This window comes from Anopheles funestus, chromosome 3RL (assembly GCF_943734845.2).
Source record: "Anopheles funestus chromosome 3RL, idAnoFuneDA-416_04, whole genome shotgun sequence".
Taxonomy (NCBI): domain Eukaryota; kingdom Metazoa; phylum Arthropoda; class Insecta; order Diptera; family Culicidae; genus Anopheles; species Anopheles funestus.
The window spans coordinates 8315048-8337225 of NC_064599.1; the positions used below are offsets into that span (position 1 = coordinate 8315048).

General features: G+C 42.6%; 3 protein-coding genes across 3 annotated transcripts in view; 2 read left to right on the forward strand and 1 right to left on the reverse strand.

Annotated features, from left to right (window-relative positions):
- The window catches only part of LOC125770667 (lactosylceramide 1,3-N-acetyl-beta-D-glucosaminyltransferase), a 28689-nt gene extending 16667 nt beyond the window's left edge, over window positions 1-12022 (forward strand). Inside the window, exon 3 of the mRNA XM_049440573.1 lies at window positions 7947-12022. Coding sequence (XP_049296530.1) covers window positions 7997-9472 — 1476 coding nt within the window. The 5' untranslated portion in view covers window positions 7947-7996 and the 3' untranslated portion in view covers window positions 9473-12022. The remainder of the gene's footprint in view (window positions 1-7946) is intronic.
- A 71-nt stretch (window positions 12023-12093) lies between these two features.
- LOC125772253 (uncharacterized) lies at window positions 12094-13589 on the reverse strand. Its single transcript, XM_049443751.1, has 4 exons — window positions 12719-13589; window positions 12550-12617; window positions 12388-12483; window positions 12094-12311 (listed from the first exon to the last, which is right to left on the reverse strand). Exons 1-4 carry the CDS (start codon window positions 13587-13589, stop codon window positions 12243-12245), a joined length of 1104 nt encoding a protein of 367 aa, XP_049299708.1. The 3' UTR covers window positions 12094-12242.
- Window positions 13590-18274: 4685 nt separating this feature from the next.
- Window positions 18275-21243, forward strand: LOC125770703 (hatching enzyme 1.2-like). Its single transcript, XM_049440636.1, has 3 exons — window positions 18275-19860; window positions 20020-20456; window positions 20625-21243. The coding sequence occupies exons 1-3, from the start codon at window positions 19515-19517 to the stop codon at window positions 20709-20711; spliced, it is 870 nt and encodes a 289-aa protein (XP_049296593.1). The 5' UTR covers window positions 18275-19514; the 3' UTR covers window positions 20712-21243.
- Window positions 21244-22178: the final 935 nt, after the last annotated feature.

Consider the following 22178-nt stretch of genomic DNA (forward strand, 5'->3'; position numbering starts at 1 on the left):
TGTTTGGAATGTCCTTAGTTGGATACGCCCTACATGACAGGATGACGTGTATAAAGGACTCGGGTACCGGTCGAAAGCTCTGTTTTACGCATACAATTAGCATAAAATTTGAACACGCCTGTTTGAGATGTTTTTAACTTCACCGGGACCGGCTATTGATCGTAAACACTCGTAAACTCTCGGCTCGCAATCGAAACAGATGAACCTGCCCGCATCGTCGGTGAATTATAATCTCGGCCTAAGCGTGATGGCGACACTACCACCCGAGTGGAGTCTCTGATATGTGTGACCCGAAACTCTAACCTGTTGTGAGGGCGTGTGTGTGGTTCCTCAACCGAGTTGTTGATAAATTTTGCACATAATTGGCAAATGCTGGTAGGAGGGGCAGCTGCATTCGGCAGGACTGGTGGAGATTGGTTTTGCATAAATTAAAATCACTCGTCCCTTCAGTGGGGCAGCAGCATGTCGGAATTTAATTGGAAAATGTCACCAAATGCCGAACCTGATGACCAGCTGACGCTGTGTTGTGTTTGTTTCCGGTGGGAATATGTTTATGTGCGGGTATGTGTGTGTGTGTGTGAGCACCAATTTTCCGGTACCACACAGGAGGTTATTATTTTGGAAAACAAAAACGCCTTCCAACCCACACCCCCCTTTGGGGGATTGATTTAAATCTGAAGTCTGCCCATTTGCTGGAGCTCGTCGTCGAAGTTTATTTATTTTCGTAATCCAGCAATTAAATCTCTTGTAAAATAATTTGACAGCTCTGTTAGTAGTTTTCAATTTAAAGCCCATTTTGAACATTATTAAGAAACTTATTCGCTACATTCGTTGCTGTCTCTGTTACATTCCCGAAGTACTAATCAATAATGAGACGTGACGTTACTTCTATTTTTTGTTGGTCTATTCGGAATTTTATTGGTTGGGCTGCTCTAGGTTCAACATCTTCATTCGCAAAAGTGGCCCCATGCAACCGAGTTAAGTGGGCCAAACACCGCCGATAAAAGGCCTTGGTCGTGTACTTGGTAGGGGCCAGAATGTCTGCGACTGGCGAGACGTTTGCCAAAATATCGCTCGATCTCGGGTAGCAAATCCGTGCGTCCATTTTTAACCAAGAAGAACCGTACCAAGCTCCGTTTCCGCTTCCCGTTCAAACGGCAATAAACTATACCATACCGCACACAACCGAATATACGCGTGTGTACCAAAGAATGATGGGAAATTTCTTTGCCTTCACTCTTTGACCTTAGCATAAAGGCTTGACCTCTCGGTTCGAGCCTCGAGGGGAAGGTTTTTCAGTGGTGCGATTAGGTGTTCGATCGGGCCTTTCTCGATGGTGCCTACCGACCACAGCAAGCCTCGCTCTTCTTCTTCGAAGGTTTCCACCTGTTTCCACCGTGACTTTTTTTTGGAGGAAAAATCGTTAAAGAGTGAAACGTAATACGGAGGTAAAAAATGAGGTGGGAGGTCAAAAATGGTTCGAAGGTCGAACGAGGGCTAGATTTAACGAGTGATAAATGGAAATTTCTCGCATGGCCTCCATGAAAGTTCACGATTTTACGTATTAATATTTTTGCTCCCGCGCTACTTGGTAGGATCGTTCGTTTTGTATGAGGCGGCGGGCGGATGGCATATGTTGCGCGTGGGTTATATTTGCGCGCCACCGCCAGTATCGATTTACGGTGGTAACCGCCAATACTTCAATGCAGGCAGGGTGTGCAAAAGGGCGGCGATGTGTGATGGGTAAAATAAAAATGAGGAAAAACCTTGGTAATAGAAATACTAACAAAACCGGCAAAGTTCAATGCAATGGGATCGTAGATATTAAAGGAAATAAAAAATGATAACGAGAGGACGACGCATATCGCGGGTGGTTGTTTGAAGAGAGCCCCACTGAGGGGGAAAGAGGGAGGCGGAAGAAGGGGCGAGCAATAGAGGGATGAACATGTGATTCGTGTTGCGAAGTTTTCCCGCGTGGCATGTTTCATAATTCAACCGGAAGGTGGAAAGTTCATCGTTTGACGTCGTAAAAGACGAGGCTAAAGTTAGCGATTGTTTGTGCTGTTTAAGGGCGTTGAGTTGCATCGCATAATGTGCAATGTGTTTCGCACGTAAGCAGATAAACATGATAAAGTGCATATCAATCCGATGGATTCAATACAATTGTTTTTAATGGAAAATGATTAAAGATTTCGATAGTTTCTCACGGGCATATAGGTCAATAAGTATGGGTCGGTGTGGTGGACCTTTATCGGAAGGACAGCCATGACAGACATGTCATGAAAAATTAAATTTGCAGCTGTTTGTACATTTATCAATTTATCATGCAAAAATGCAATTTACAACCACCTACACCGTTCGAAAGTGGTGCATTATGCACGCGATAAAAGGCTTTCCATATTCTTGCCATATGCTTTGTCAACTACAGTTCGTTACATAATTATAAGGTCACTTGTTTTCTTTGTGGAGAATAACAGAAAAAGTATCTTTTCAACTGAGTGTAAATGTTTTTCATTCTGTAAAACTTTTATCTATCGTTTTGACTTTTTCTTTAATCCACGGAAAACACAGTAACCTTAACGTTATGTTACGAACTGTATCAGAACTCATCGCTGTTTTGTTCCATATCAATTGAGCAAAGATAAACTCCTCGTGGTGAGGTCTATTTTGTACTAAGTATTGTAGTTTAATTATACAAAAAGGAAACTGCCAGTTGATGGTGCAGTAAAAAAAACCGCGCCCCGTGAGATCTAATTACAACGTTGGTGACACACCATGTGGGCTCTTTTGTGCATAGCTAGCAAAATGGCATGCAAAACCGTAGCCGAAGAGAATAAACACACGTTGCATTACAGAACTGAGACGATGTGGGAGTTCCTTCGGAAAAACACATGTATGGGTTATAGGGCGGGGGTTGAATTTTCTTTCGCTTTGTTTTTCCGTGCTCTTTTCTTATTGCATCAGCAGTTCTCGCTATGCAGAATGTTGGGATTTCCCTTCTCGTGGTGTCCATCGATGAGCTGGTCGAGTAAACAATGTTGCCTGTCCGCTTATGCACACGGTGCAACCTCGTTAGGCTACTAATCAAATGCAAATTTTATGCCATTCAAGATCATGATAATATCGTCAACACTGGAGAAGGCTTTTTTTTATTTGTTTTCCGCCCTCCGTTAATGTGTAGTAAGTATTTTTCCTATCCCATCCATCCATCATCGGGCTTACGCTGCGTGCGAATATTAGAACTCATAGATGAAGTGTTTTCATGTGTTTTTTCTTCTTCTGCAAATCATTCTCCATTTGCATACTTTTACTCGCGGAAAACAGGGTTTTGCTTACTCTGTACGAGTTTTCCGCGCGTTCGTAGCTTTCGTTGAAAACGCACGTTCCCGTGACTGAACGATGCAATGTGCCGACAATTAATGCGTTAGTGCACAGTGGGCACACAGTTTCCGGAACTGCATTACCGTAGTGAAGTGATTGTTTGGTTGGTGTCGGCTTTTTCAACACACGATGTTGAATTCTGCTTAATATAACACTTTTATGCAGAATTACCATTGGCAAGAATGGTTTCTTTTCAAAGTTCACAGAATCGTGGATAAATACGTTAGTTGCAGTTAATGAAGTCGTACAATTAAATAAACGAATTATAATGAACTTCACTTAACATAGGAATAAATCGAAACGGCGACCGTAGATCACGGATTTCTCGTCTCGGTGAAAAACTCCGAAAATTTACAGTCAACATATTGTGAGATTTTCTCATTGATTTATTTGTATTCCGATCTGAGATGAAAGATATAGAAATATAATTTCAATTTAATAGCACAAATGTTGTTTATTTCATTTTTATTGTTTTGCATACTTCAATACACTCATCGTGCCCCCCAGTGCCACGACCCGATAGGCCGTAATTGCAATCCAATTATCGAAATCACATCCAATCCCCACAGAGCACTTTTCGCGAGTTAATGGAAATGGCGAGTGACAACAAAAAAAAGGGAATTTATTTTACGCATAATGGAAATAAAAAGAATAACATTCGAATGGTTTCGATCGTAATCGATTGCCGGGCCACTCTAATTGACTTTGCAGTAAAACCGTCCCATTTATAGCGAAAGCTTTTCGAAGGCTGGTAATCAATATTGAAAGGAAATGCAATTTTACATCCCATTTGCGGACGCATCCTTCCGTGATGATTACTCTTCATCACGTGTTCGCATTGCCGTTGACCACGTGGTTAAGAGTGGTTGTGAGAGAGAGAGAGAGAGAATAAAAAAAAAGTTTGCTTACGAAGCTAATCAATGTTTCAGCGACATGCGAATCCACATTGCAATGTGCTTTTTTTAGCTTATAGCCTTAGCACACTTTGTGAGGTTATGACCACAATTACCTTCTCAAAAGCCCAGCAATAGCTTAATGCTTTGTTTGTCTTATCCTTGGTTGGGGGAGGGAAGGAAAAAAAGAAGCAAAAGCACCCATATTACATTCATGAGACAGAGTTTAAAATACGGAAAAGTTTCCTCCGGGGGTCAACATTCACCCCGACGACATTGTTTTTCATGTATTTAGCCTCCGTCCGAACAGGGACAGGACACACACCGCTCGTCTGACGCGAGGGCAAGATTGTTGCATACTTGAGGCTTTCTTCCTCTCTTTTTTTTGTTACATTGTACATTGTTTGCGGTCCATTAGCGCATTCCCTGTGTCCTGGTTTGGTGTGGAACTCAGCTTTCTAAGGAAGGGGATCGCATATCGCAACATGAGGTTCCTCTGGACTGGATGCAAATAAGAGAAAAGAAACAACTCCCCTAGGAGAGTTGCATTTTTAGCTATCATGTTGTGAAAAAGGAATGCGACTTGAAATGTTCATGCAGCAGTGGAACGTTTACGTTGAGGGAAAAATGGAACAACATTCCTTTTTCTATATTTTATAAACGGTTTCTTGGAGGAAAAAAACGCCCGCCACAGAAAGCAATGCCAATCATCGCGGGGAGTCCATTTTTGTTGTTGAGTATCCATTTAATGACAAATTTAAATTGACAATAAGTTAAAAAAGTTAAATAAATGTTTTTGTCGCTGAGTAATAAGAATCAGAGAATATTTTTTTATGATTTTTATTTGATTTATAATGGTAAACATTTTATTAGTCACTTTCGTGTATTATCCATGCATTTATTCATGAAAGTTGTTTATTTTTTTTTAAATAAAAATCATCACTGCGAATCCTTGAAATATATGGCTTGTTGGGGTTTGGTTTTTTTCTTCTCCTCCCCGTTTTGTGGTGCACTATGCCGTGTTTATTGTTTTAGTTTGCCTTTTTCCCCCTATTTGCTGTGTCCTTTAGCACAATTTCCTTCTTTCGTTTTTTTCCTTCTTCCTTCTGACAGACGGCTGTCGTTGACGTTTCGTTTGGTTGCATCGTTGGAAAGCAATAATAAAAAAAGGGAGATTGCCGAGCAAGGGAAACAAGGAGGGGAAGCGAATATGCACCGGAGAGACCAAGCCGACCGGAAGCGCCACCAATCGTGCGAGAACTCCACTCGTCCGTCGTGTGGTTGTTGGAGGTCGTCCCGGGTATATTGGTTCATATTTTTTCAAATCGACTTCCGGTGTGTGTGTGTGTTATTATCGGGATGGTTTTATTAATTCAACCACATTTTGCTAGACGTGTGTAGAATTTGCTTTTATAAATTTTGTATAAATTTCAACGAGAAATATTCTGAACAATTTATGTTTCCTATCCATTATGACATTAAGTTCAATAAAAAAAAGGTAAAGAGTTATTTCGCTCTGTAGCTGTATTACAGTGACGTTCTGTTTGCTAAAGTGTTTTACTTTCCTTTCTTTGTGTTTTTTTTACTTTGACTGAAAGTTCGGAAAACCCTAATGACAGTGGCATCATATTTCCATCAAAAGACTGGTTCACTTTACTGAGACACACAATACAAAGTGTTTTTTTGTCCACAGAAAGAGGGTGGGAGGCTAAGCAGTTTCCCTTCGTCCTTGTGGGGTCGTCCTTCATGGACTGCCCGTTACCCCCGAGGGCTAACGAATGTGGGCCCAAATTATAGCTATCGTGCACCGTATCCGGCGACCGTAAAAGCGATAAAAAGAGAAGAATCAATTGAATAGGATGGGTTGGAATTGGCGCCGGATACACACCCCGTTCACTACCATCGTCATATCGTCATCATCGTTGCGACATCATCGGTGGTCGGTGAAACCGGCACGGGCAGACATTGGCGAGACATGTCGAGTAGAGAAAACAGATCTCTCCGCCAATCATCCCCCTGCGTCTCCCCGCGTTTTGGGGTGGGGTTTTCCTATGTCACCGTAAACACAGCCACGCTGATGCGGTTTAGACGAGCTTCGCCAGCCCACTAAGTCGTTTGCGGATTCGAAAACTTATAATTGTGGGCTTCATAATTGACCGGTTGTGTTTTCTCTTCAGTTTCAGAATCATTTTTGCACCCTATTTATGTACACGCCGTGCCAAAACATTATGTGCGGAACATTACTTAGGCACGTACATATGCATGCAAAACACGAACAGGCACAAAAAAGTGCCCTTTATAAGGGCGCTACCGTGGAGTGTAGATCGTACAAAAAGAAAAGAAAAATATAGTGCTTAAAATTGAGTTATGTACCGGTTTGGTGTTATTAAAAATTAAGTACTACTTTTTTGTTTGAAGTCTCGCAAAGTTTGGCAGGTTTTGTCGGTTTTGCAAATGTTACTAATTGTCGACTAATTATTCTCTATTAAAACGCAATGATTGCCAGGTTAAAGCAACTTGTTTCTCTGACCGGGCTAAAGCTAGCGACCAGATAGAACAAAAACCCCATTTGATAGAACGATTTGCCCGTAGGAGCGAATGCTTATTATAAGTACGGGGGGATGGGTTCCCTGTTCGCCATCACCAAATGCACACTTGGTATGCACTTTTTGCCAGCGTATGCAAAATGCGGTCGACGAGCCGAATACGTGGCCGCCATTCATTAACATAGGCGCGCGCGTATGCGCGTGTCGCACAATACGAAGAGGGGGAACCCATCGGTGCCAGCCACGTTTGGCGGCCTGTATCCTGCAGGCACTCCCTTTTTTGTTCAAGTACACCCTCACAGCGTTCAGAGTAATTGCTGCGGGTTCAATTAAGTAATTGTGGAGAGAGGGTCCCCAACAGCAGCTCGTGTTGGCTATTTCCACTCCTTACTTTTGCGTGTCAGCGGCCTGCTGTCGGTAAAAGTCAGCATTGGAATATTATGTAGCAGGGGCGTAAAGAGGCTAGAACATAACCTGCGGCTGATAAAAGACGGTGCCTGCAAGAAGGGTAGGAACAGGTTCGACAGTCAACCATATCTTCAATGCTTTTTGTGTGTGTTGCTCCATTGTTCTTGTGGCGAATGAATGCAGCTACAGCAAGGATAACTGTGAGGGTAATAACACACACACACGCACACATACATCTATCCGGGATATCCTTGTCCTGTCAGCAGCAGAGTGCAGTTGTCTTAACGCTCTTGCCCACTGAACTAGGGTTGAAAGTTTTCCCTTTTGTGTGTGTTGGACGAAACGAAACGGTGAAAAGCGACTGGAAACCCCACTCACAGCAATCGATAGCTGCATATGATTGATTTTCTTCAAACTGTGTCACCGACGATGCCGATGATGACGATGTTACCGGCTGCTGCTACTGCTGCTAGATGATGGATTACTTACTTTACCGTGTCAATCAGTTCTATTTTTAAAAATGTCTCTCATTAAAAAGTAAACACTAATTGGCTGAGCACGTATATATGTTTAGAGCTATGCGATCAAATATATGACACATCAAATTCTGTATCGATGTTATCGCACTAGAGTTTAGGTTGAAGTCAGTAAACTCAAGATTTCACTTCAAATGAATAGTTGTTAATTCGATGCTTTTTCTTTCTTTTTTCTGTTTTAGGCAATTAAATAAAATGCGATCAGTCGCAAAGCAGCGTTGATCACACGATCATGTTCGAGCGCCGGCCGGTTCTGGGTGTGCTGGGTTGTCTGACGCTCGTGCTGACGATATGGCAGATCTCACCGCGCGATGTAACCATCTACCGGGAGGCGACCTCTCCATACCTACCATCCGGTCATTCGCCTCTCACCGCATCGGTATCCTCCGGGAAGCAAGTGGAACAGCAAAAGCTCCCGTACGATAGCGATGAAAGCAATGCCATCGATGGCAGGAAATCGCTCGTCGATGTGTTACCACCGTTCGGCTACAGCAGCAGAGAGTTTAGCAGTGGCGGAACCAGCGGTACATATCTGATAAATCAAACGTCACCGGGTTGGTTGGTGGCCGCGGCAGCCGCTGCTGTTGCTGCATCACCTATCGGCATCCGCACAATTACACCCGGCCGCTACCGATGGAATGGTATCGAACGGGTGCGAAGAAGAGAGGAGGTGGAGAGCAACGGTGCGGAGGAGCAGCCGGTCTCTTACAAAGCTCCTAGCCCTAGTAGCAGTAGCATTAGCAGTAGTACACAGTCGACAGCATCGTTAACAGTAGCTAGTACGTGGATAGATTCGTTGCCAAATGATGACTACACTAGTCTGATCGATCTGAAGGACTTTAAGTTCACGATAAACTATGATTACTGCGGGACGGGGTCGGTTGGAAACAGCAGAAGACGTAGCCTTAAGCGTGCAGATGCCTTACGGGGCACGCGGTCACCTGCGACGGCGTCGCCACCGCTAGTGTTAGTTCTAATCCACTCGGCGCCCGCCAATCTGGCCAAGCGCAATACGATCCGTGCGACCTGGGGCGAACCGGACGACCGGGCTCGTCTCATCTTTCTCATGGGCGCGGTCAATTCCAGCGCTAGCCAGCGTGCCATCGAGCGTGAATCGCGCCTGCATGACGATATTGTGCAGGGAAGCTTCGTCGATGCGTACCGCAACATGACGTACAAGCATGTGATGGCACTGAAATGGTTCGTCTATCACTGCCCCGGTGCGCACTACGTGCTCAAGACGGACGACGACGTGTTCATCAACACGCCCGTGCTGTACAACGCGCTGGCGCGGGTTGTGCCGCAGCGTAACCTGCTGCTGTGCCAGCTAGTGACGAAGCTGAGCGTTAAGCGGACGCACCGGTCGAAGTGGTTCGTCAGCTGGCGCGAATACCCGGCCCGCTACTATCCACCGCACTGTCCAGGCTATTCGATCCTTTACTCACCGGACGTGGCGTGGCAGCTGTACCGCGAAGCGCAGCGTCAACCGTTCTTCTGGATCGACGATGTGCACATCACTGGGACGGTGGCACAGCAGGTGAACGTTACCATCACGCCGATGGACGGTCTGTATCTCGATAGCGAAGCGAAGAGCGACCTTCTCGGTAACCGGGTTGATGCTAGCCGTACGGTGTTCTTTTTTACCAACCCAAACCTTTCGATGGATGAGATTCAACGGCTCTGGGAAACGGTTCGTCCTCGTCGATAGCATGCGCACACCGTCTTACATAATGTTTTGTGATAAGGAGTTTGAGAGTACCTCGTGAGGCAAAGGATTGAGTTTTTTTTGCAAAATTATTTTCACACATGCACATTTTTTATGTTATTTTGATTGGTTCACTCAGAATTGAGATAAAGTGCTATATATGTTATGTTTTTTCTATTACTTATCACGCGTTTATGGTTTATATTACTATTTTTTTAACTCCACTAAGGTTATCTACTTCTTTCGTACACTTTATGTTCATTTTCTATCGAAAAGTATTCAAGTTTATAGTGTTGAATATGAATTCCTTTTAATATGTCCTTGAAATGATTGAAGAAAAGTTCCTTAAGCCACTCAGTGTTTCATCCAAAATATGTATATCGCAAATGTGATGGTTATGTCATTTTCGGCTGTTTATTACACAAAGGTAAAGCTGATCCGTATCCCGCGTGGGTTTAGTTTTCTTTCTTAATATTCGCACTGTATCTTTCTAACGCAACAAAAACATTCATTTGCCCATGTATGCATTCAATAGAGCAGCTCCCGGATGGAAGTAATAAATAACTTGTGCATTCTAGAAAGTAAAAACAGCATCTAAACCAAAACAAACTAACTATAAGGCGAACAGAAGAATGAACAAACTTGCATAGGCATAATGTCTTGGAATTAGAAAAATGCAATCCAACGCTCAAAGATCTTAATAGGAAAGATAGTGAAATAAACCGTCGTATGTATTGTGTTAACGATAAATGAAAGCCATATATTTATAAACCGTAGGACTCGCACTGCTGCTCAGGATCGGGATAGGATCGGTGCGCGCGCAAAACAGACTGTGTGAAGAAAACAAAAAATCCGTGTGCACAACTAGGAATCTAATACTTAAAAGAACTTGTCGACTGTTTTAAAAGCTAGCTTGTAGCATTAACGAATTGTGCTATGATTCAATCGACCGATCATGTGCACTATTTAGAACTATGTTTCAAGAGATAGAACGGAATATGCATAGGTTGTTGGAAATGAAAGGAATACGATAGAAAAATAAGGACAAATGAACGTTAACATAAAGCGACCATCACAAAATGGACAGAAGTGGAATTAAAAACTGACATTTACGAACGTTACAGTGAGTCACGGCGTCCACGTGGACGGGTACTGTATATAAATGAAACAAACCTAAGAGCTTTGAATCGATTTACAACTATTTTGTTAAATTTTGTGATTTTTGTGATAAATGTGCTAGGTTTATTGTGTAGAACGGCATGCTGAGAGTTTTCTGTATATGGTTCAATGGTTTTAGAAGCTCACTAAGAAGAGGAGTTAGAATTTTATTTGTGTCATGGCTTAAGTTTACCGCTTGTTGCAAGTTAGTTAACATTTTTTCTATTTTTTTCGTTTTGTTTAATGGGATTCCGAGACCGATTTGTTGCGTCAGTTTTATCAATATAAGCTGGATTTTGGTTGTTGAAGATTTTTTTTTAACTCATGGCACACAATTAAACAAATGGTCCCTCTAATCAGCTGCGCACTAGGCATAAATAGTATCAAATGCACTAAACGTTAGCAAACATTTATTATCTTGTTCTTCAGATCCATTTTCCTTCACGCGTAATTTTATAGATCGTGCTCTTAAACGCACCGTTGCAGTAGCTTGTTATTGAGGCAAAACAGTAGTGTGGTCAAGAAAACAAAATATATATGTAGATAAGCAGAATAGGTTTCCAAGTTTTCTATTCCATTTCCTTCTTTCCAGCGAGAACTGAGTACAATCTAAATTCTACAAATGAGCGCGTTTACTCGTCATTCAAAAGTATATAACTGCAAGAAGTTGTAAGAAATGTGCGGGGCGGGATAGCAAATGTAGGAGAAATTAACATTAACATCTTCCAACGTTTCGTAGTATTTCCAATTCTAGCGCAAACGTGTATTAAAATCTCGGCTAGCCGGCGTTGCCGTGTCGGTTGAGACTATTGAGAATAATCAAGAACTTTATTCGGTACATTTTTTTTCTCCATCAACTAATGAGATTGGTAGGGCACAATGTACTAATTCTGACATACTGTAGCAAAACCTGACGTTCGAGTATCTCTTCTCATGTTAAAATATTATTCAATCTTTGGGAGCAATACGATACAACTAGGGTCATACTGCAAGGAAAAAAAATCGTCGTTCAAATGAAGATCAAACATACATAAAGAAAGAAATTTACCTAACCGTTAATGTAGCTAGATAAAAACCTCTATTTCTTGTTAGTGTAGCATAAAGTACGGGCGAAAGTGAAGGAATAGTAAACGAAATGATATTGAAATTGAATGAACAAAAATTAGACGATTGATACTGATGTGAATGTATTGATATATTTTAAAAAGTTTATTGTGCGAAACAGAGGAAAAGTGATTGCAGGTTAGGGTTCGGAATGGAAATGTTGGGCAAAAGAAGTTGATACCGATAGCAATCCTCGAACTGTAATTTCTTGCGAAGAAACGACTGCGAAACATGTAGTTTGTATGCCGGCAAAGAAACAAACAAAGAAAAGTGCACGTGAGCAAAGGTAAATGCTTTGTTATCGTCTTTTTGTTTGTTTTATGAATTATTCATCTTCAACTACTACTCGAGTGGGTGATGTATCACAATATTCTATATCTTATCGTGTTTTGGCGAAAGTCAAAGATTGGATCAATTTTGTAGGAATGAATTACACCTATAACGATACTGTTTTGTTCAATATTTGTACTATTTTATTACATGTGAGTTGAATTACAAGAAGTGGTTTTCTTCACGGTGATTTTTCAAATCCACGAAACTGGAATAAAATTACAATGTACGTTATAATGGCTGCAAAAACCTTCAAAGAGATAAGATAAAAAAGTATTTAGTTAATCAGTGTCATCTTATGTATGTGTACTTCTATGTCACCATACGTTGTAGAATATTTGCAAATTTATTTCGAAAAGTCCACAAGCGGTTATCTTTGGTGATTCCATCATCAACTTGAGGTTAACCAAATCATAGAAATCCTACGTAAAATGGGTTGGATGTTGTTTAAAGCGGTATGTTGCAGTGGTTTTTGTGTGACATATTACCTTCTGATCTCTGGTTTGTTTTTTAATGTTTGTGTATTGCATTGATTTCAAGGCGTTTTTCAATTCTGCTTCCTGAAATGAAGAAGAAAAGATAACACTGCTATTAGTTAGAGGTCTTTAAGCAAGTAAGAGCTACCTTTAACCAATCATCAGAATAAAAAATGCTGACAGACACAACAACCCACCTTCGTTGCAACACAATCATAGGAATATGTCAACATGTAGAACAACAGAAGATTTATTAAAAGCTGAGCGACATTAGCACATACTTCAAAAGAATGGACAGTTTGTACGATAATGAGGTACGCATGAATAGAGCATGCTAAAAATGTTTGTAGTATGAGGACAAGCAGCAGTACTCCAAACGTTTGTGACAGATGCTTTTTTAAAGCGATTATATCCTCATATATGGTATAAATAGCAACCACGTCAACCACATCTCTTTTACCCAATAAAAACATCACGATTTCATATCGTTTGGTTAGGTAACATGCGAAATATAGCAGAAAAACCTTTTGCAGGTCTATCGTTAACTCCACCAGGACACTACCGTGCAGCACTAAATACGTCTCGTAGGAAAGACCGTATCTGAACTGCAAGTATATATGCATCCCTAAGAATGAACATCGCACCAGGATACTGACGGCGATTAGCAGCTTTAGCAGCGCATGTCGCTCGACAAGTTCGCGTACTATGTGCAGTCTTCGAACAGCATCGTTTATTGCGATGGTTTTATTGCATATTTCTACTACTGTGTCGCTGTACTGATACATCCATCTCAGAATAGTGCAAATGATCTGGCCATTGATGCTGTACTTCAGTAGATGTACAATTTCCGTCACCGAACCGACCATCTCACGAAAGTGGTTAAATGTTCGCATCAACCCGAGATAACAAACGATCGACACTGCAACAGTGAGAAGTAATATGTTTCGGAACACATTTTTGCGTCGCACAGTCACACCTTTAGGCGATTGTTCGACGAAAATGAGGGACACACACAAATGGTTGAATATGTTCAGTACACTTAGGTGACTCATTCAATGGCAAGCAGTAAGTAATGTTTGTTCTACACGATCCTTGGATTTCTACTGGCAGCGAGTTGTCTGAGATGGTCTGTTTTTACTAGCAAATGGAATTTTGTCGAAAGGTAATGCTTTTTTAAATAGATGACGGTCACTATCAAAATATTGGATGAATATTACACAGTATCCTTCTTTAGTTATGTATGACTCTATAGAAAGGAACCGTTGACGATGAATGTACAGTACCAGACGAATTTATATATAGCTCAGTTTACATAAACCTTAATTAAATTTCCCATTACCGTGACTTACCTTTTGATTAACTTTATCAAAATCTAGCGCATAGGATAAAAATGTACTTCCATATATGATAACCGTAGACCAATTGGAGAAAAAGTTTTTTAATTCATATCCGTTGGTAATCAGATAGAAACATATGTATGTCTTGATGGAGCACGTAAGGAAAATGTTTGCAATGTGCAGAATGTGAATGGGACCAAAATTGTTCGATAATGATTGTTTTAAACTTTCCAATTCCTCAACAAGAGCAATTACTGCGTAAAAGTTGGGCTTGCATTGGTTTGTTGTTATCCACAGTACTAACTCATCGTACTGGAGATGAAGAAACGTGGCCCAAAACTGAACGTACACACGATGTACTGACAAAATGAACTCCGTTAAGGAAACTCCATACCCAACGATTATGTGATTAAGCTCGTAAAGATGATCCTGTGTTACCATTTTGAAAGTCTGAAACCAGAAAGCAACTGCGAGAATGGCAACGTTCATGTAGATTTGTACTTTTAACACCAACAAACTGTTACGACGTTCGAGTCGGCATTTAAATCGATCACACATTTCGGTAACGATGTGCAGAGCATGATTGCAATTCTCTTTTAGCTTACTGTTATGCACCAACGCCCACACTAGAAGTAGCATTATGGCAAATAAGCGTATCGTGTGAAGAATCATTGAGGTAGCGCTGGCTACACTTTGAAACATTAGATGCAAGTCTCGTAACAGCAGCATGCATGAAGCCGCGGTGCAAATTATTAACGGGATTGCCAGTATGAGAGCATTCCCAAAGAGATTTCTATTGAGGAAATTGAGACGATTTGTATGGGAGTCGATGCATAGGTAGAAGGGCGATATTAATAGGTGGTTGAACCAATTTAAGAACTTTAACTGATCCATGTTACACTGATACTAATAAGCATGAGTAATCACGTTGAGGTAAACAAGCAATTATGTTTCAATAATACAAGCAGGAAATGATTGATTACTATGCTTGAATGTTTAATGGTAAATTAAAAACTATATTTAATGTAGCATGGTGTTGGTCCATGAAAACAAAGAATAGTATATTAGCAGGAGATTAATTAATCAACGTTAATAGACGGATAAAGGGCGAATTTAAGGAATTAATTGAGGGTACTTACCTTATTCTCCACAAGATCATGGGCGTATGCAAACGCGTAAAACGATCCGGTGTATAGAATCAATGTTCCCATATTTGAGCATGCACTTTCCAATCCTAAGCCTAATTCATAGACATAGAATATGGTGTAGGTCTCAACGGCGCACGTTACCAATGCATCCAACGTATGAAGAACGTTAAGAACACCGAAAGTGGATGCAATTCTTTGTTTGAAATACTGTAATTCATCCCAGAGTGTAATCATCTGGCGGAGGACTGTTGGTGATTGTTCTGCTTTTATGAACCGCACTAATTCTTGGATATGTTGACCAATAAAAAGCGTCCAGTATTGTGCAACCATAAGATGCATTAGTGTGATAAATTCAAAAAATGTTAGTGCACATGCGTTGAAAACGTAATGCAGATTTCTTAGCTGCTCGAATTTCCACATTATGTTACAGTGCCCAACGAGTACAGAGAGAAGTACTATAATGATGATCGAAATCTGAGCTGAGAGCAATTGTAAAATGTTGCGCCCATTCCTTATTTGAATGAGGTTACTATACTTTTCTTGAATAATGTTCAAAGCACAGTTGCAATCGTTCGCCAGCTTGCGATTGTAAAACAATGCCCAGAGTATAAGCGGTACAATCACTAATAGTCGCATCGCGTAGAGAATAATTGTGGTTGCACCCATTACGCTTACTAGCTGGTTTAGGAGAAGATCCAAAATTAATAAAAGTGTCGAAACGCAACTACACGCCGTGATCACGGTTAGCAGCATTGCGTTCCAACAGACATTTCTGGAGCGAAAAATGTAACGCCCGGTCTTGGAATCGAAGCACAGATAAGTGGGCGATACGAAACAGTAATTGAAAACGTTGTAGAACTGTAGCTCTTTCATACCGCTATCGTGTGCACCTTGATCGTGACTAAACCGGCCACATTGAGATACTTAAAGGCAAAATATTCAACAAGCAAAGTTGATTACATTAATAATAAATAGACTCTTAATAATTAATTTACAGTAAAGGCTATGGATTGCGTATCGAAGCTGTCGGTAGTACCATTAAAAGGACGCCACTAATTTCCAAGGATTCTAATATCTAGCGCAAATCGATCGTTTTGCTGGTAGACTTACCTTCACATTAATCAGGTCGTAAACGTATGTGCAAATTAAAAATGATAATCCGTACGCAACACTAGTGTAGAGATTCATGGCAACGGCTAAAATTGTCTCACCCTCACCGACTGCGAAAAGCACGATGTACATCTCTACTGAGCATGTTACAAAAAGGTTCATCAAATGACATAGCTGCACCAGTCCAAAAATGGCTGCAAATTGTTGTTTGAAGTTTTCCAACACACTACTGAGCGCAAGAACGGTGTCGATCGTTTTCTGATCCTTATAGTCGATAAGATTGATTAGTTTGGCATATCGATTGCTAAGAAATGCTGGCCAAAACTGGACATATGTTTGGTGTACAAATATGATGTTTTCGATACCCATGAACCCGAACAGAACCGCAATGTGAAGAAATTGGCGATAGATTGGAAATAGGTACACGTAGTACATTTGCACACCAAAGATAAAGAAAAACACAGAAAACCCGATACAAAGTTGAGTTTGTATCAGCAGACGGACTCCTCCTCTAGCGTTCCTCGATTTATCAGATGACAGTTGACGTTCGATGTGTAGAGCGTGGTTGGAAATGTCGACTAATGCACGGTTGTTTGCCAGTGTCCAGATAACAAGCGGAACTGAAACCAAAAGGCGAATACCGTGTAGAGCCAGCGTGATAAATCCCATGACACTGGATAGTAGGTCTGGAAGGTCTTTTAGCACAAGCGATACTGCTGATAGGCCGCTCAGTATGACTAAAGTCATCAGAATGGCTGCGTTCCAGTAGAGATTTCTGGTGCGGAAGATATAACGGTCAGTTTCGATCTCGCGGTACAGATAGATGGGTGACACGAGGAAATGGTTGAACCAGTTTAAGATCTTAAGCTCGTCCATGCTGTGATCTCACGTTTGATTCGATGGCAACTGACTCATAACGGTCAGCGTTACGCGATATTACGATGACAACTGACTGATGTAACGCTACGATACCTCCAGTTTGGCCACATGCTGAATGTTGGAAGTGCGTTTAAATAATAAATGTGCTGAGTAATTATCACAAACATGTTTCGTTTGGTTGGATAATGTATGAGTTAGTGCAATTCGTAACCTACCTTAAGATCTAACATGCTGTAGTAGAAGCATAGCCCAAACAGCATAACGGTTTCCTGCACTGTGATGATCATCAAACGTATGATGCTGTACACATGTTCTTGATTGAGCACTTTCTGCAGGATGTCGTACGTGCAGAAAGATACATTGAACAATAGATGTAACAGAACTAACAGTAGCTTCATGCCAATCACATTCGAGAGTTGATCTTTGCATTGTTCCAGGATTTTCATTTCATTTGTGACGGTAGTAATTGGTCGGGTGAGAAGCCCGTACTCCAAAGATTCATACGCTTTGGTAATAGTTTCTGCAAGCAGTTGGCAGAGCAAGGAGTTTAGTAGAATGTAATGCTCAATTAGTACACCACTTAAAATGCCCCACATGTATCGGTTTTGATGGTTTCGGTACATGTTACTAATTAGCTCCATCACCGAGAAAATGTTGCATAGTAGTAAAATCGATAGCTGCAAGCCTTTGACGGAATAGCGCCCTCTATGCGTAATCTTGATACTTTCCGCGGTGGGTATGTTTTGCAGAAGTGTTAGTAGTTTGTGGCGCTGTCGGAAGTTGTCGATGATGAGAAGTATCACGACGGCCATTGTTGTCATCATGCGGCCAATGACGGTGAACCAGTCGAGGCAGTATATGCACTGCTTGCCGCGTTTTAACCATGTGTTATGGGTAAAGAAAAGTAGTGTGAAAACCGCAACCAGCGGCAACAGTAGCTGTAGATGAGCACGAGCTATTTTGTAGCCGAATGTATGACCCTTTTGCCGAACCACACGTACATTGCTGATGAACAGAGCATGAAAAATGTTTAGCACTTGCATACTTTCCACCATGGGTGTAACTAAGGGGCCGCGTGTCAACCTTGTGTCATCCTCCCGGTGCGATACGATAAGAACTTTTTAATCACTTACTAAATTAATTATTCAACAGGTGGTACACTCCTCCATGACCCTGACGTAATCAACCTATCCCAGGAGCATATATCGACGCTGGACGGGTGTGTTACGGAGATGACGGAAAAACCTCATGCTCTAGTTTCGGAGTCATGCTTGTTGCGAGCGTAAAGCCATCATCGTGCTGAGACGGATATCAATTGCTTGATGGAGGTACACTTTGTCTTTATGCGTTTTACAAACCCCGCCCGTCTCAAAGACATAGCAGCGCATGTACCATTCCTAATGGGTGAAAAGTGGTCCGACAATATTCGCCTAATGAGTGTCTGAAATAGTCGATTGTTTGATGTCCGAGGATAGTGGACGAGTGCAAAAGGGAATACCTAGCGGTCGGTGCTGACGATTTGTAAAAGGTTTGATTATGGGAGCAAAAACGTGTATATGAGTGTGCTAATAGAGAGACCCTTTAGCGCGAAGGAACCCGCCCGCGGGCAATGAGGGTCGAAGTGCTCCAAAATAATGACCCGCCCGGTGGTCTGTTACATGATCATCCGCTCTTACGATCTGGCAATGTGCGAGCAGCTCCACATTTGCCAAAAACTTCCAACCGCACGGGAGAGAGAGTACCGGTGCGGATGGTTTGCAACGCTCACAATAGCGCGGTGGCCGCGCTTAGAAGCGCGGCGTATCGCCCCGGCCAACCCAAACCCGTGTGGCTGCTGTGGCTTATTACATCGGCATGCTCGCATCGAGGAGCGCCCCATGTTTGGGCAGTTGGCCAGGGGGTTGGCTTTTTTTTCCCACCCTACGATGGCGCTTGCAAGCCGCCATGGACTACCCCTTACCAGTGGATGAGATGCATATGCCGCACTGGGGTAGTAGAGAAGCACAGTTTGTGTACGTGTGCGCGTGTGTTTCGGTACATTTTTTTTTGTCGGCTCGTACTTGTATGTGAGGTGAGTTACTTCTGTTGTATTACTTCTCCCGCCAAGAAGAGGACGAAGAAGATGTTACCGTAATCAAACATACCTTTCGCCCAGTTTTGCCTTCGAACCGGAGGCCCCTTTACTCCCGGAGACCCGCACACGTGCTGCACTAAACTGGCAGCAGAAGTATGAACATTTCCAAACCCCAAAAACAGTACCTGTGTCGGGTGGGAGCGGATTGATTATCTACCGTGATGCTATCACCCCATTATCGTCGTATCTCACCGACAAAACATGCATGAGGGTCTGCTGGTATGGTTGTGGAAAGGTAGGAGTAGACTCCGAGGAAGACGACCAGATACTTAAAAGCCGGCGTTTTCGTAACGGAACGGTTCAGTCTCGATCGGTACGGCCGGGTGGGTAGAGTGTGCTTTGTGCTCTACAAGATCCACCTGCAGCATAATGGGTGGCCTGACGGGTTGGTTGCATTCGGTGGCATTAGTGATCGCGGTTCTGGGAGCGTTTGCTGATGCTCGAGTTCTTGGTAGCAGTCGTCGATATCGGGACTATGATTTTGACTTTTCGCATCTGGGCGAAGCGTTGTACGGGAGCCATGATACGGCAGCGATCGGAGAGCTGGTCCGTGCGTGGTCCCGCTCGCACAATACGACCAGTGTCAATCCGGAGGAGCTGGGAACTTACGCGGAAGGTGACATCCATCAGCCGCTGATTGAACGGAACGCGCTTAAGTTCACCAGCAGCAAATGGAAGAAGGGCGTAGTGCCATACGAGTTGAGTGACGAGTTTTGTGAGTAGTCCCAAGGAAATTTCTGCAAGAATTGGAGTTCATTGTATGCCCAATTAACGTACAAGCTTTGCTGATATCGTACTTTCTTGTGGCTGATTGTGATTGTGTGTTTGTGTGTGTGTGTGTGCCTGTGTGAATTTGTGTATGTGTGTCTTTCAGCAATCGCCGATCTGGCCAAGCTGTTTTCGGCGTTTGAGCAGTTTCATCAGAAAACCTGCATCCGGTTTGTGCCGCGCAGCAAGGAACGTGACTACGTAGTAATCGAGGGTCGTAGCTCTGGATGCTGGTCCGCAGTAGGACGGATGGGCGGTCGGCAAGTATTGAACCTGCAGCGCAACGGATGCCTTCAGATGGAGGGTACGATCGTGCATGAGCTGATGCATGCACTCGGTTTTTTGCACGAGCATACGCGCCACGATCGGGATCGGTACGTGAACATCTTCTTCCGAAATGTGCGCCCGAATCTGGTCAGCAACTTTGGGCGTGAGAGTGAATCGCAAACGACCACGCTCGGTATGCCGTACGATTATGGCAGCGTTATGCACTACTCCAGAACGGCGTTCAGCAAAAACGGCAAACCGACGGTGGAGCCGAAGGTAGGGTTTTCGGGGGAAAAAATTGACCGATCGGAGGCCGAGCCAATTGATTGATTTACCGTTTTCCCTTTTCACCGTCCGCTTCGCGCGCGCGCGCGTTCCAGGCGTGTTGATGAGCTCATGAGCGTTACATAATGGCGCTAACGCATTTTTCCTTCTCTCCGACAGATCAAGTACAGCGGGCAGCTTGGACAGCGCGTCGGCTTTTCGGTGAAGGATGTACAGAAAATCAATAAGCTCTACTGTCATCGGTGAGCGGTAGGGGATCCGCAGCCACCGACAGGCCCCGATTGCACAACCCGGCGCGAACGAGCTGGTGCAACCGGGCCAGGTCTTACCTAAGAATGAACGAACCAAAAAGATGCTTACGTCTCTGGAAGCCTTCTGACACCGTAGCCATGGTTAAGAAGCACGTGTACATGTGGGCTAGTGTTAGTTTTGTTAGTGATAGCTTTACCGAACCGTACTGAAAAGAAAACATAAGCTGAAACGAAAACTGGAACAGATTGAACCGTGCAACGAAAGAAATCGATTTCCGATGAAAAACTCCGTTGAACGTGAAACACGCGTTTGCATACTTTTAGGCGTTTATTGTAAATTACGTTATGAGTACAGGGTTTTCAGCGGAGTTGCTTTGTGATTGCTGTATTTATACTGGAAGTTGGATTCGAAGTGGAACATGAAGGAAAACACACAGTATTGGTGGTTGTAAATGCAAAAGTGATTTGCTACTACCTTTTATAGTGCTAAGAAATTGCTTATTGACACATACAATTGAAAATAGTCTATGGAGGGGTAATACGTTTAAAAGCCCAACGAGCATGCTTTAATTTTGATAGGAATTATTACGTCGGGTGGCTTTATACGTTCACTAGACACAGTTAGCTGTCGAAATGCTTATCACCATATGGTAGCAATGCTTTCAGTTCCACAAGTCGTCATGTCATGGTTTTTGTGCGACCAATTTCAACCTTAAATCAATCTAATCGTCAAGACATGGCATGAATAAACCTGCTTGAAGTGCAAACGATGCCGTTACGTTAAGGCCACATCCTGGTTGCAGCTTTATCTACAGTTCTGGTTTATTTTGGTGAACCAAAAAACAACGCAATACACAATGTAGCAAACCGGGCGCAACCGCAACCGGCTGCTGTGGCGATACACTTTTACTTTTGGGACGGTAAACTTGCACTTGAACTTTAAAGCGCAAGACACGGCCAATGTGATTTGCAAGGTTCTACCAGTTGTCCGCGCGAATATCGGTGGGCTGCATCTGTATGCGTTGTTTCCCTTTTGCGGAGTTTCGTTGTTGCGTGGATTTGTTAAATTGTCTCTCGGTGGAGGTAGCATTTATGATTTTGTTTTAATTGTTTTGGGTTGTGGCTAGCTGAAGTAGAATGCGTACGTTATGGCACCAACGCATTAAAACGCCGAAAGAAGGAATTCCGGCTCAAGTTTACCAGTGCATGACGAAGTGTGTTTTCGCAGTGATCTGCGATTTCTGCCATCATCATCGTTTGTGGTTAGAGGGTGGGTTGGCCGCAAAGTTACCGATTTCGTTAAGTATTTATTTTTATGAACATTAATTTTGCATACCTGTAAAACCCTGTTTGACAGGTGGGTAATTTTATACAAAATCTCAATCAACAAAGATTTCTTTCGATTGGGTTTTCTATCTGTGCTAGCTATTACTTTACATCATTTCCTCTACTTAAACGTGTT

Excerpts from the sequence above, each read along its gene's own strand:
- LOC125772253 (XM_049443751.1), bottom strand. The coding sequence starts at position 13,589 with ATGAGTCACCTAAGTGTACTGAACATATTCAACCATTTGTGTGTGTCC. Across the intron at positions 12,484-12,549 it reads AACAAACCAGAGATCAGAAG|GATTTCTATGATTTGGTTAA; the intron begins GTAATATGTCAC and ends CATTTTACGTAG. Across the intron at positions 12,312-12,387 it reads ATTTGCAAATATTCTACAAC|GTTTTTGCAGCCATTATAAC; the intron begins GTATGGTGACAT and ends ATCTCTTTGAAG.
- LOC125770703 (XM_049440636.1), top strand. The coding sequence starts at position 19,515 with ATGGGTGGCCTGACGGGTTGGTTGCATTCGGTGGCATTAGTGATCGCG. Across the intron at positions 19,861-20,019 it reads CGAGTTGAGTGACGAGTTTT|CAATCGCCGATCTGGCCAAG; the intron begins GTGAGTAGTCCC and ends TGTGTCTTTCAG. Across the intron at positions 20,457-20,624 it reads AACCGACGGTGGAGCCGAAG|ATCAAGTACAGCGGGCAGCT; the intron begins GTAGGGTTTTCG and ends TCTCTCCGACAG.